At 40.6% G+C, this 15,651-nt stretch overlaps 1 protein-coding gene across 2 annotated transcripts in view; it reads left to right on the forward strand.

The window, feature by feature from the left end:
* The window catches only part of LOC124777708 (sialin-like), a 150,359-nt gene that overhangs the window by 129,036 nt on the left and 5,672 nt on the right, over positions 1–15,651 (forward strand). For both annotated transcript variants that reach the window (XM_047253204.1, XM_047253203.1), the window contains exon 9: positions 5,774–5,859. In XM_047253204.1, coding sequence (XP_047109160.1) covers positions 5,774–5,859 — 86 coding nt within the window. The remainder of the gene's footprint in view (positions 1–5,773; positions 5,860–15,651) is intronic.

Consider the following 15,651-nt stretch of genomic DNA (forward strand, 5'->3'; position numbering starts at 1 on the left):
TTTGCTCTTAGCCTACTATTTAAATTAAATTTCCAAGATTGATGGAGTTTTTTGAATGCTCATATTTAGGATTAAACTTAGGATTGAATGAAATTGATGCCTCCACCTTCGTTAAATGGGTTTGGAGGAGAATATTTTAATAAATCAAATGCAGAAATAAAGCTTAGAATGTGATCTTTAATTATCAATATTCAGTTTCCCACATAATTACCAGCCAATTGGATACATTTCTGCCAACAATGAAAAAGTTTTCTGAAGCTGTCATGGAAGAAGTTGACACTCTGTTTCTGCAACCACAGTCTCACAGGTCTCTCATCATCATCATCATCATCATCAGAAGCATAATGATGTCCCTGCAGAGCGTCTTTCATTTTTGGGAACAGGTGGAAGTCGAACGGTTCTAAATCAGGACTGCATGGAGGATGCTGTATGGTGGTGAGATTCAGTCTCTGAAGTTATGCTTTGGTGACACATGTAGTATGTGGTTCACCAAGCAAAGCAATAATGTGACCCACATGTTCTTGTGTAATGATGATTGTGCTTGCAATTTCTCTCTGAGTGATAAGACAATCGTCCTGAATCAGTCTGTCAACATTTTGCTTGTGAAACTCAGTGGTTACTGTTACAGGATGTCCAACTCTGTTTGTCGCGCAGGTCAGATGTTCCTGCCTCAACATCTTTAAACTTACTCAACCCAAAATGCACAGTACTCACATCAACACAATCACCAGAAACTACTTCCATTCTCTGATGAATCTCCTTTGGGATGACACTGTCTGCTGTCAAGAATTCAATGACTGCACATTGCTTAAATCGCATTGACCGACCTTATGCGCAGGGTTCCATACTTTATACTGTAACAACACAACTGTTCAATGCTAAGGATTCCCACCAAGTGGAGCTGTATAGAAGAGGCTATGGAACAAGCCAGTACCTGTCGCATACCAATGCTGCCAACTGTTGAAGAGTTACAAAGGTGGAGGCTTTACTTTCCAGTCAATCCTCGTAGATGGAATCTAAGAGAATGTAAACGTATTCATGTGAAGCAATGACCTAAAATTGTTTCAGTATGGCAAAGAGCTTAACAAACTGTTATTCCTTGAGCAGCTTCTGGTGAAGTATCAGTGCAGCGGCAGTGCAGTAGCGAGTCACAAATTTAGCTTCCATATTTGTTTTGTGGTTTGATTCTTAATTTCTTTCTGAGTGTTTGTGCACTTGCATATTTAATTACATAAATCATTGCATATTCTTGTATTTGAGAGGAGTTACATTGCTTATTGATAGCTGTAAAGTATAAATTCGTAGAGTCCTTAGTCAGTTGTTTGTTTTGGGCAGACAGTGCTTTCTGTTTATTTCGTTGAGTCAGTCAGCAGCAGACAGAGGCCAGTGCAGTTTCATCTGTGCTTGCAGAGTGACGTGTGTGAGCGACAGTAGCAGATACTAGTCGTATATTCAGTTTTTTGTATCAGTTCTGCAGGTTTAATTCAAATTACTTTGTGTGTTTGTGTGGTGAAATTTTTCGGATCTTTGCGTATTTTTCAATTAGACAGGGGTAGTATAAAATTTTAATAATGGTAGAGTGTAACATTGCATAGGAAGTTGTCATATGTACTAAGACAGGGGTAGGATCACATTGCAATATCTGTATAAAGGCATAGTGATGGTCATTTGATTGCTTCGTTCATAAGTAATTGTTCATATATCACAGCTCAATCTGGTGCTGGTGACGTAACTGTGCAGTCACACACTGCTGTTTTATTTATCGCAGCTCTAATCGTCCAGATATTGGCAGTAGGATGGATATGGGGTGTGTGTGCTGTGTGCGGGTGCAGGAGGAACTGGCCACGGTTCACGAGCAGCTGAGCGTGCTGTTGGCCACAGTCAGCCGCCTTCAGGCTGCTGCCTCGAGGTGCAGCAACGACGGAGGGTCTGGCTCATTGCTTGAGACACCCCAGGTGTCGCTTGCTGTGAACGCTGACTCAGCCGCCGAGGCACCTTCTAGTGTACCCGGTGCGTTGGGGCCACCCTCACCTCAGGGTGAGTGGCGGACTGCAACACGTTCGTGTAAATCGAGGTGAAGGGCCAATGTGGAGGCTGGCCGGCTGGCCTCGCCTGTTCATCCTGTCAGTGGGAAGATGGCCGCTCCTTCAGCAGGGCCCGAGCAGGCACACGGGGCAAAGGCTTGCTGGTTATTGAGAGCTCCAGCGTTAGGTGCGTGATGGAGCCCCTTAGGGAAATAGCATACAGGGCTGGAAAGAATTTCAATGTGCACTCAGTTTGTCTGCCGGGGGGGCCTCATCAGAGATGTGGAGGTGGCCTTGCCTGCGGCTATCGAGCATATGGAGTGCAGTCGTCTGCAAGTAGTTGCTCACGTCGGCACCAATGATGCCCGTCGCTTGGGTTCTGAGGTGATCCTCAGTTCGTACAGGCGGCTGGTGGATTTTGTGAAGACTGCTGGCCTCGCACTTGGGTTGCAAGCAGAGCTCTGTATTTGCAGCATCGTTTCCAGAGTGGATCGGGGTCCTTTGGTTTGGAGCCGAGTGGAGGATCTCAACCAGAGGCTTCATTGACTCAGTGACGGTCTTGGCTGCAGATTTCTAGACTTCAGCTATTGGGTGGGGAATTGTAGGAGGCCCCTAGATAGGTCAGGGGTGCACTACACAAAGGAAGCGGCTACTCGGGTAGCAGAGTACTTCTGGCGTGCACATGGGGTTTTTTAGGCTAGGCAGTAGTGCGAGGTGTCCTGATGAACTCTCACCAGTCGACGTGCAGGCAGGGAAATCAGGACACGCTCAGTGTAAAGACACTTCAGCTACCAAGATATTAGCAGTAAATTTTCAGAGTGTTTGGAATAAAGTTCCTGAATTTACTGCCCTCCAGGAAGCGTGTGGTACGCAAATTATTCTCGGGTCTGAGACCTGGCTGGACCCTGAGATAGGAAGTTCTGAAATATTTAGCGAGTGTTGGAACGTGTATCGGAAAGACAGATTAGACACCGTAGGAGGTGGTGTCTTCATTGCAGTTGACAAAAATATTGTCTACTGAGGTCAAAGTAGAGTGCGATTGTGAAGTTATCTGGACATGTTCAACAGGGCTAGGAGAAATAAAGTTAATTCTTGGGTGTTATTACTGTCCACCAGGTTCCACCGTGACAGTTCTAGAATCATTCAAAGGGAGTCTACACTCTGTATCGCAGAAGTACCCGAATCATGCTCTTTTAGTTGGAGGTGACTTCGACCTACCTAGTATAGACTGGGATGTTTTTGGATTCATTACAGGTGGTACAGACAAGCTGTCGTGTGAATTACTTCTGAACACATTATCCGAACACTGTCTTCAGCAGCTAAATCAACAGCCAACGTGTAATGGAAATATTTTAGATCTGGTAGCCACAAACAGACCAGACTTCATCGACGGTGTAAGTGTTGAGACGGAGATAGTGATCATGAGGTTGTCCTTACAACTGTGGTTACAAAAGTTAAAAAGTCAGTCAAGAAGGCTAGGAGAGTATTCTTACTAGAAAGGCAGATAAGCAGTTGTTAGCATCCCACTTAGTAAATGAATCGATTTCATTTACTTCCGGTACGATAGAAGTGGAAGAATTACGGGCAAATTTTAAACACATTCTAAGTCACGCATTGGAGAACTATGTGCCGAAAAAGTGGGTTTTGGATGGAGAAGGCCCATCATGGTTTAACAGTACAATTTGGAGAATGCTCAGGAAGCAAAGACAGTTGCACTCGCATACAAGAAAGATCGGGGAAATGAGGACAGGCAAAAGTTAGTAGAGATTCATGTTGCTGTAAAAAGAGCAATGCGCAAAGCATACAACCACTACCACCATCATACCTTAGCAAAAGATCTTGCTGAAAACCCAAGGAAATTCTGGTCTTACGTAAAATCGGTAAGCGGATCGAAGGCTCCCATCCACTCACTCACTGATCAGTCTGGCGTGGCAACGGAAGACAGCAAAATGAAAGCTGAAATTTTAAATTTAGCATTCGTGAAATCTTTCACGCAGGACGATTGTACAAACACACTGCCATTTGAGTCTCTTACAGATTCCCGTATGGAGGACATAGTGATAAACATCCCTGGGGTTGTGAAGCAGCTGAATGGGTTGAAAATAAATAAATCTCCAGGTCCTGATGAGAATCCAATTCGGTTTTACCGAGAGTACTCTACTGCATTGGCTCCTTACTTAGCATGCATTTATCGCGAATCTCTTGCCCAGCGTAAAGTCCCGAGCGACTGGAAAAAAGCGTAGGTGACGCCTGTATATAAGAAGGGTAGAAGGACGGATCCTCAAAATTACATACCAATATCCTTAACATCGGTTTGTTGCAGGATTTTCGAACACATTCTCAGTTCGAATATAATGAATTTCCTTGAAACAGAAGTTGCTGTCCATGCATCAACACAGCTTTAGAAAGCATCGCTCCTGCGAAATTATAACTCGCCCTTTTTTCACATATCATCTTGTGAGCCACAGATGAAGGGTATCAGACAATATTCCATATTCCTTGACTTCCAGAAAGCTTTTGACTCGGTGCCCCATTGCAGACTCCTAACTAAGGTACGAGCATATGGGATTGGTTCCCAAATATGTGAGTGGCTCGAAGACTTCTTAAGTAATGGAACCCAGTACGTTGTCCTCAATGGTGAGTGTTCATGGAGATGAGGGTATCTTCTGGAGTGCCCCAGGGAAGTGTGGTAGGTCCGCTGTTGTTTTCTATTTACATAAATGATCTTTTGGATAGGGTGGATAGCAATGAGCGGCTGTTTGCTGATGATGCTGTGGTGTATGGGAAGGTGTCGTCGTTGAGTGACTGTAGGAGAATACAAGATGACTTGGACAGGATTTGTGATTGGTGGAAAGAATGGCAGTTAACCTAAATATAGATAAATGTAAATTAATGCAGATGAATAGGAAAAAGAATCCTGTAATGTTTGAATACTCCATTAGTAGTGTAGCGCTTGACAGTCACATCGATTAAATATTTGGGTGTAACATTGCAGAGCAATGTGAATTGGGACAAGCATGTAATGGCAGTTGTGTGGAAGGTGGATAGTCGTCTTTGGTTCATTGGTAGAATTTTGGGAAGATGTGGTTCATCTGTAAAGGAGACTGCTTATAAAACACTAATACGACCTATTCTTGAGTACTGCTTGAGTGTTTGGGACTCCTATCAGGTTGGATTGAGGGAGGACATAGAAGCAATTCAGAGGTGAGCTGCTAGATTTGTTACTGCTAGGTTTGATCATCACGCGATTGTTATGGAAATGCTTCAGGAACTCGGGTGGGAGTGTCTGGAGGGAAGGAGGTGTTCTTTTGGTGAATTGCTACTGAGGAAATTTAGAGAACCAGCATTTGAGGTTGATTGCAGTACAATTTTACTGTCGCCAACTTATATTTTGCAGAAAGACCACAAAGATAAGAGAGATTAGGGCTAGTACAGAGGCATATAGGCAGTCATTTTTCCCTCATTCTGTTTGGGAGTGGAACAGGGAGAGAAGATGCTGGTTGTGGTACGAGGTACCCTCTGCCACACACTGTATGGTGGATTGTGGAGTATGTATGTAGATGTAGATATTTTTGGAGCTATCAGTTTACTGTCTAAATGTTTAGAGAAAAAGTGTTGAACAACTACTTTTGTTGAAACTTGAAATTTTGCTGTGTCTGAGAACTTATGGCAAGTTTCATTCTTGTATACACTGAAATGTCTGTTGTTGATATTTTACTCTAAAGTTTTTAAATTTTTTTTTTTACTAGGTATACTCATGGGCATTGGTAACATGATCTGTGTGACTCCAGGGTTTATGTCTGCTGCAGTTGTTGGTGCTTTGACATACAAAAATGTAAGTTATGCTGTTCTTGCTATTTGATAATTCGAATTTGCTACCATTTAATGACGTGTTTGAAAGTTAATACTAGGTCTACAACTTTGCTTCCGCTGTTTTTTCTTGAAGTTTGGGGCTTTATTGTGAAAAACCTACAAAAAAAAATTGATTCATGGTATTTCCTGACACTGGCCACTACATTCTCCCATCTTTTGTATGGCATACAAACCCTGTGGTGGGAGAACTAGGCATCTTTTGTGGGGGTCCATGAATTGATCCAATTTTGCACTTGTTCATATGATCGGAAGTGCTGGTCAGCCAGACTGTATGCCACTGATCGAGAAAGGTGGTAGTCAGAGAGAGCAACGTATAGAGAATACAGCGGCAGGGATAGGACTTCTCATTTCCACGTTTCCATGTATATTTTGACGGGTTTCGCGACATGGTGTCTAGCACTGACCTGCTGCAAAATTACCTTTGTGTCTATCACTGTATTGTAGCCATTTTTATTTCAGTGCTGGGCTTGAATGCATAAATTGCTTTTGATAATGATGTCCTGTGAGTGTCTTCATCTGTTTCAGTAGCTACGAAAACGTTCTGTCTTTCCCTGCCATGCCAGTCTTAGACATCAAAATCACCATTCTTAAGGCACTGGAAACATTCTGTGCATGTTCTCCTGCTAATAGTTCCCTCACCATTGGTCTTGCCAAGCGTTTTAAGAGCCACAGCTGCAGATTTCTTCATGTTACAGCATAAAATTAAAACTTCCTGCAAATGGCGATAAATGAGTGCCTAAGTTGACGTACTTAATCGAAAATAACCTTATGATGGCAGTTACAAACAGACTAGTATTTTTATGGCGCTATGTTTACAGATGGCTAAGCTAATTTTATTGTACCTATGACCAACCACCTGAACCCCACTTGCCGCTACTGCCGTCTATTGCAAAACAGCGGAATCAAAGTTGTAGACCTAATAATTTGCCATGCAATGAGCATGTCAGTATGGGAGCTGATGCCTAGAAGTGCCTATCGCAAATTCCCGCTTAAAGGGAAAATGTTGGTAAAGCAAACTGTAGTCTGTTTATTTAACTACACAATGTGAACAAATTCAGATCGGTGTTAGGTTCTCATATACCTGACAGACTGTTGATCACGTTTCAGAATTTAAAAAGAAATTCAGACACAACACCTTAAAATCAAGCACAGTATTTACATGAAGTATCTTGGTAAATCTTCTCTGCTGGAGCTTGCTGCATGCCATCACTGTTTTAAGTGAGAACTGAGAGATCCAAGAATATTTGATAGGAATGAAATGTATTATTTGTTACATAAAGGAAGTTTCACTTACTTTGAGCACAACACACAAGTTTTGAAGGTGCCATGCATAATGAAGAACCTTTCCATGTGAAATAATGGTAGTTTATTAATAAAACAGTTAAATGAGCAAATCGTGGGGTGAGCTACAAATGCTGTAGTCAGCAGTCTGATACATTCTACATGATCGTCTGCAGCTCGTGGTCGTGCAGTAGCGTTCTCGCTTCCCGCGCCCATGTTCCCGGGTTCGATTCCTGGTGGGGTAAGGGATTTTCTCTGCCTCGTGATGACTGGGTGTTGTGTGATGTCCTTAGGTTAGTTAGGTTTAAGTAGTTCTAAGTTCTAGGGAACTGATGACCATAGATGTTAAGTCCCATAGTGCTCAGAGCCATTTGAACCATTCTACATGATCAATTTCTACAGCACTGTATTGGATGCATTCCCATTTTCTCTCTCTCTCTCTCTCAATTTCTGCACAGTAAGCTGGCCTGACCCATTATGGCTTTTCTTATGAGTTGTCATAAAAGATGACGCATCCAGACTTACAGTGACACATGATTTTGAATAGCTGTGATGACAGATAATGAAGTACATAACTAAATCCACAATGTTCTGTGGAAGTAGGTATCTGATGCAGGGTTAAGAATACTTCATTGGTTTCTTACATAAAAAAGGAGAGATACAGCGAACACCTGTACAATCTGCTGAAACATCTGATAGTTTCTTTATCCACTGACATCTTTCTTCTTTTTTTCCCTGTATGTCCCACAGTTTTTACACAGATACATTCTGAACTCTGAAACCTCTGAGTTGCTCTAAATAATATCATATTTGGTCAGTGTTGAGAACAAAGATGTACTCCTAGTTTACCAAGACCTGCACGGTATAAAAATAATGGAAAGACTTAAATTAACGACTCACCATGCAGTTATTTATGAGAGATGAACAAACACAAAACCATTTTGAAACTGTCATTGTGGGTGGGTGGGTGAGTGAGTGAGTGAACAAAACTTTTTATAAAGTTATCAGAAATGCTGGAGAAAGGTTTGTCACTAAGAGGTCACAAATTTAATTGAAATTATTGCATTGTACACATTTTAGTTGGCTTCTTTGTCCTCAGTGTTTTTTGTGTGATACTTCCTTACCCTTTCAATGTTTTTCAGTAGAAAGTGAGCCAAACACAAATTCTGTAAGTTACGGGTAGTTCCAGTCCACAGTCTTCTCCTGTTTCTGTTTGCAACAGGCAAGAATATCTAAAATATTTGAACAGAGTTGTTTGAAGTCAGCTCTACGTTTTAAAATATGTGATAACGTGAAATAATGTATGGAGATGCAGAATATTGTAGTATGTAGACAGAAACTATTAATCACGTACAGAAAGTTTCAAACAGGCATATAAAAGTGGTGAGGAATATAACTAAGATATCAAACTAACTTGTATTTGACAACAGATTGATTACTGCCTTGCAACCTGTCTATTTCACATTTGTTATTAACTAGTACTCCCCACATTCCCTCATCCCATAACCAAATTGGACAGCCAAACTAAAAGCTCTGCTATGACTTTATCTACCTTTGATTACAATCTGAGGTTAGAAATATGATTTTGAAGTCCATTCCATTTCCTCCCAGAGTGGAATTCTTACTGACCGTTTAACCAAAAAAGTGTTTCTGGTCTTCATTAAGCCACAATGTTATCCACCTTAGTACTTAAAGTTCCAGTTTTCTCAACTGTGTATCCACTCTGATCTCTTCACAGGTAATGAGTTATAAGTAAAGAGAAAATATGGCAATGAATAATTCATTTATTTGCTGGTTACTAATCTTTGCTAGAAGACTAACCAATGTGAATGGTACTACTCAATGAAAAACCTTACTTGGGAGTTTTGCTGTTACATCCATCTCACATGGAATAAAGTTTGTCGTAAACTCACTAGATGACATACTTGAAATGCCCACTAAATCATGCAGGGCTAACAGGTAATTAAATTGTGGAATGGGCCAAGGGAGTTGCAGTCGGATTCATTTCACAATTGTAATTTATTATTATTTAGTTCACAAATACACATTTGAAAGAATTAAATTTGCTTCGTGGCTGAAGGCCTTCAAACAGATGCTTTAGAATAAGTTTAATTTTGAAAAGACATGACACATAGTATATATGAGATGAGCATGCGGAGCAGCTGAAGGCCACCAGATTAAATCTTCATAATTCCAAATATACTACGATGATTACTGAAGGCAGAAGGCCACAATGTTTGAAGCTAACAGGGCTGATGGCCCACAAGGTGCACAGAGAGAGATAAACAAACATAATAAAATGGCTGAAGGCCGCAAAGTTAAATTCTGCAAATTAAGGAAATATATATTGCAACGATCGGTAAAACAATACATTTGGACTTAAAGGAAACTCTAAGAACATGTTTCCAGGACTGAAGGCCCACAACTAACCATGCCAAATCAAAAATATAAAATACAGTTAAATTACAACAACATTTACACTGCCAAAATGATAATTAAGAGAACCGCACTCAGTTGTCTCCAGTGGATCGGTCTGCCCTCATTCACTTAGGCAAGACAGGTGGCGAGTCCAACTACACTTAATTCTTGCAAAGCCAACCAAGGGACAGTCATGGACCAACTTACCAACTGCTTGCTTGCCACGACGGAGTACATCAGAACTCAAACGCATAAGGTTATGAACATAATAGAGGGAAACATTCCACGTGGGAAAAATATATCTAAAAACAAAGATGATGTGACTTAACAAACGAAAGTGCTGGCAGGTCGATACACACACACACACACACACACACACACACACACACACACACACACACACACACACACACACACACACACAAAATTCAAGCTTTCGCAACAAATGGTTGCTTCATCAGGAAAGAGGGAAGGAGAGGGAAAGACAAAAGGACGTGGGTTTTAAGGGAGAGGGTAAGGAGTCATTCCAATCCCGGAATCGGAAAGACACACACACACACACACACACACACACACACACACACACACACACACACACATCCTGTGGGGATTCTTCAGTGTTCTAGATCACCCACCTGGAAGTGAATCATCTAGAAATGAAGAAGAATTAATGGATCACATTCAATATGCCACCAATCACATCATGAAAATGCCAGGAATCTTTGAAAGAGTTCAGCAAAACACTGGTTCATGTTATCAATCTTGTCACATCACAGGATCACCATTTTGAGCACCTGATTTAAGTAAAGACTGTTGTAGTTACAAAATGGGCTCTTTTCAGGGCCGACACAATTTGTAAAAGAATTTCTGTACATGAACTAACAGCTGTTGATGGGTTTGTTGCTGGTACATCTTACCATGAAACTACAATGGATGTGTCAGGACCATGACCGATTGGCTCCCAGGCCCACAGAGTGGAAGGCTGGCGTGCTACCACCGAGGGTACGGACCATCTTGGATGCATCGCGATCTTCAGCAGGCAAAGGATTTGTGGTCATGCATTGTCCAGAGCATCCAGCAACAGGGCAATCCTGTGGTCAATTGGAGCGTGTGGCACCAAGTTTACGTAGTTTAAAAATGGTGTGTTGCTGACCTACACAACATTAGTAATTTTGGTTCCTACTGGCATCAGCTATCCAGGGTTAAAATTTCGTGACAATTTTTTTTCCACTCTATATATCCTACTGCAGAAGTAGCAATTTATTTTTGCTAGACTTCATATTACCATTATTTTTCTCCAGAGAAATGTTATCAGTGACAAGCTTTGAGTAATACCCAATTTCCCTTGTTAGCATGTTAAAATTTGCTTTTTTTGCCAAAACACAGTGGAGTTCATAAGTATTCATTGCAGTAACATTCTAATGCAGCTGAAATGTGACAGAATCCTGACAGTGTATTATTAAACTGGCAACTGGAGGAAAGACAAATCAATAGTTTACAAAAATGCCCATTATCAATATAAAAATAAACTGCAATTTCTTCACATGTATTGTTCCAAATCCACAGTATTTATCATTTCAGTAGCTATTGAGGCCCTTAAAAATTACAATATTTAATTGAAAAAAATCTGTAGTTGGTGGAATGTCATGCTAAATATGGAAGTTTAGCATACTAATCATGTAATAATACAACTCATGGGAGTACCTCTTCTTTTTAAGCCAAGATAAGTATCCAGTGATTCAGCACTGAAAGGAATTAAGCTTAATGAGAAGCTCAGACAGGTGGTTACTAAAGATGTTAAAATAACACACTCTTATAAAAGTACAGCAAAAAATAGAATCATTATATTTCATCAGAATATTGGAGGATTAAAAAACAGTGGCTGAGCTACGTGTTCATTTGGAAGATTTAGAAACTGAGGTTGTAATAGATCACATTGAAAAGTGAACTCTAAACCAAGGATGTTTTATGTATGCCTGGACAAGATAATGAACAAATAAGAGTGAGGCAAGAAACATGAGATGATCACCATCTGCAGTTTACAAAACATTACTTGATGACTTTCGACTGTGTGTTTCCTTGCTTTCTTGCTTGTGAAAATACAATAGTGTAGAATTTTTGAATTTGACGCTGATCAGTTTTTGCTTAATTTTTATTCACTTCATTCCCTATCCAGATATAAAGACATCATCCTTGCACTAAACACAGAATTGTTTGGTAGAAAAATGACAAACATATTGTGTGTGTCCTATAACCTGACACGAGGACTCCTCAGTCCTCACGGGTAGCAGTTGGCAACAGTTGGGGACTTCCTGCCATACAGATTTGCAAAAGTTTGTTGCCAAGTGTGCAGTGTACTGTTAGCCAATGTTGACTGAATCATATTCTGCTTTTGTTGTTGAGCTCTGCTGTTGGTGCCTGTGTTCTGCTACATTGTTTTCATTGTAAGTATTTCAAAAATGGGAGGTAAGGTGGTTGTTAGCCCACTGTGTTGTTACTTTTACTCCAATTCCGAAAAGGAAGCTAATTTATCAAGAGCTCGGGAAGCTAAAAAAAAACAGGTTTGTGTTTCCTGTACTGCATACTTAAAATACATGCAGGTGGAGCTTTTTATCCCCTGTACCCAACCTTTTCCTGCAGAAAATCCTATTCACTCTCAAGCTCCCTGCACTCCCTGCTAGTGTCGCCATGTTATAGCTTGTGAGCAGTATGACAGTTGCTTGAATTTTGAAATGACTGACTTTCTTTCTATCCTCTGCTGCATGCTTTACTCATTAGGTTTCATAATTATTGAACAAGATTTTCTGAAATATGAGTAAAGCTATGATCCTTTTCATAAAAAAATTTGCCAGTTAGATATGGTATCACTAGGATTGCACACTCTTAATGAAACCTTTAATGATGTAGTGTTTGGTTAGTTTGTGCATGTTGTTGTAGTGTGTTAAAAATGGGTAGTCAAAATTAAGTTTGCAGGAGTGATGCTATGCCTATCTGAAAGAAGGCTTTTATGTTCACGACAAAGATTCTTTTGTATGTTGCTTTTGTACCTCCATCTGTAATCTGCAAACCACCATGAAGTGCCTGTTACTGTATCAGTTACTAGGGTTTCTTCCCATTCCATTCACGTTTGGAGTGTGGGAAGAATGATTGTTTGAATGCCTCTGTGTGCTGCAATTTTTCTAATCTTATCCTCATGATACTTATGTGAGTGGTATATCAGGGATTGTAGTCTATTCCTAGAGTCATCAGTTAAAGCCAGTACTTGAAACTTTGCTAGCAGACTCTCAGGATAGTTTACATCTGTCTTACTGTGTCTAACAGTTTAGCTTCTTCAGCATCTCTGTGACACTTTCCCATGGATCAAACAAACCTGTGACCATTCACACTCTGCTTCTCTCTCTCTCTCTCTCTCTCTCTCTCTCTCTCTCTCTCTCTCTCTCTCTCTCATATATATGTATATATATATATGATGTGACTTACCATACGTGCGTGGGCGGGCGTGGGCATGTGTGGGCGTGACTCATTGATGTTATAGTCACAGTATACTATGTTTCTTCATTTTGTGAAGTGCATAGTTTTGCATTTCTGAACATTTAAAGCAAGTTGCCAATCTTTGTGCCATTTTGAAATCTTATCAAGATCTGACTGAGTTATTTATACAGCATCTCTCAGACAGTACTTCATTATAGATAACTTCATCACCTGCAAAAAATGAGGTTACTATTAATATTGACTCCTAGGTCATTATTATACAACATGAACAACAAGGGCCCCAACAGATGTCCCTGGGGCAGGCCCAGAGTTAGTTCTACATCTGACAATGACTCCCCATCCAGTACAACATGTTGCATTTTAACTACCAAAAATCCTCAATTCAGTCACATATTTCACTCAATACCCCATATGATTGTACTTTTGACAATAAGCATAGGTGTGGTACTGAGTCAAATGCTTTTCAGAAACTGAGAAATACTGCATCTACCTGCATGCCTTGATCCGTAGCTTTCAGTATGTCATTTGAGAAAAGTGAGTGGTGGGTTTCATATGATTCATGTTTTCGGAATGCACCCTGGTTGGCATGGAGGAAGTCATTCTGACCAAGGTGACACATTTGAGCTCAGAATATGTTCTAAGATCATACAACAAATTGATGTCGGGTCATGTGGTAGTTATGTGGATCACTTCTACTATCCTCCTTGTAGACAGGTGTGACATGCTTTTTTTCCAATAACTGGTTTTTTGTTAGAGAGATCGATGACAGATTACAGTTGGAACAGGGCTAACTCAGTTACAAATTCAGAATAGAATCTGATAGCAATTCCAACAGACCCTGGAACATTGCTAAATTTTAATTATTTCAGCTGTTTCTCAACACTGCTGACACTAATACTTATTTTGCTCACCTTTCCAGTGGTATGAAGATTAAATTGGGGAAGATCTCCCAGGTTTTCCTTTGTAAAGGAACATTTGAAAACAGAGTTAAGCACTTCAGTTTTTGCTTTGCTACCCCTCAATTTCCATTCCTGTCTCATTTTATAGGGACGGACACTAATTTTGGTGGCACTAACACACATAACATATGGCCAGAATATCTGTGGGTTTTGTGAAATACTATTAGACAATACTCTGCTATGGTATTCACTGAAGGCATCATGTGTTGCTTTTTTGACATCCAAACATGTTGCATTAGGCACTCTCTCTGTAGCACTACACAATAGTCTGTTCTTTTTAGACGTTTCTTTACAGTGGTTGTATACCATGGAGGGTCCCTTCCATTATGAACTATTCTACTGGGTACGTATTTATCCATGCCATGGTCAACTATTCCTTTAAACTTCAGCCACAGTTCCTCTACATGCTCCTATCCCATGCTAAAAGCTTCAAGCTCCACATTGAGATAATATCCTACTGCATTTTGGTCTAGTTTACTGAACATAAATATCTTTCTGCTTATTTCAGTTAGTCTTTGTACTTTGGTAATCATTGTTGTCACAGCTGCATCATGGTCCTGTTACCAGTTTCAATGTAGACATCCGCAAAGAGGTGAGAGCTATTTGTTTCCAATAGATTTCCATCATGAGTGGGATTTTGAACTGTCTGTCCTAGGTAGTTTTCAGAGAAGGCATTTAGTAATGTTTCACAGGATGTCTTATCATGTTCATTGCTAACAAAACTGTGATTTTCACAATTGATTGATGGATGACTTAAGTCTCCACTGATGATTGCAGTATCATTGGGAACTTGCCAACAAGTGAACTGAGGTTTTCTCTGAAGTTTTCAGTTACATCAGGAGATCAGTCTGGTGCACAATAAAAGCATCCAGTTATCATTTTATGCCCACCCCTGATACTGAGATTTGCCCAAACAATTTCACATGTAGCATCAATTTCTCTCTTTGTGGATTTGAGTTTCTTGTCTACTGTGACATATAATCCAAATCCATTTCCCATTTGTCTATCCTTTTGATACACACTTAAATTTTCCCAAACATTTCATTGCTATCAATTTCAGGTTTAAACCAGCTTTCTGTACCTAGTATTATGAGCTCCACTGCTTTTCAGGAGCACTTAAGTCTCTGGCACCTCGTTGTGAATGCTTCAGCAGTTAAACATTAGTGTTTTAATTCTCACCTGTGGGCAGCATTTCTTTCGCTCTTACACTGATACTGAGTTTTCTACAGTTGTCATTACCTGGATTAGATGGAGAGTTGCCCATTATAAAAAGCACCTGTGTGCACCGCACACACGGTCAGCTACTTAAGTAGCAGTCTCTGATGTGTAGAGGACACCTGACCCATTTCAGCGGACCCTACAGTTCTCAAACCTGTGTCCCAGGTTCAGGAAGTGGCAGCCTAGCGTGTCATAGAATCTTCGAGGTCTCTGTTTTAGTCCATCCAATCATCTTGGAACCAAAGGGCCACGATCAGTTCTGGGGACAGTGCTGCAAATTGAGTGTTTCACTGAAACTCCAGGCGCAAGGCTGGTCTTCTCAACCTTCTATACCAGACACTGGAATGACCCAAGTGTGACCTCTGAGCCCAGACAACAGGCAACAT

Source organism: Schistocerca piceifrons, chromosome 2 (genome assembly GCF_021461385.2).
Source record: "Schistocerca piceifrons isolate TAMUIC-IGC-003096 chromosome 2, iqSchPice1.1, whole genome shotgun sequence".
In the NCBI taxonomy this organism is placed as follows: Eukaryota; Metazoa; Arthropoda; class Insecta; order Orthoptera; family Acrididae; genus Schistocerca; species Schistocerca piceifrons.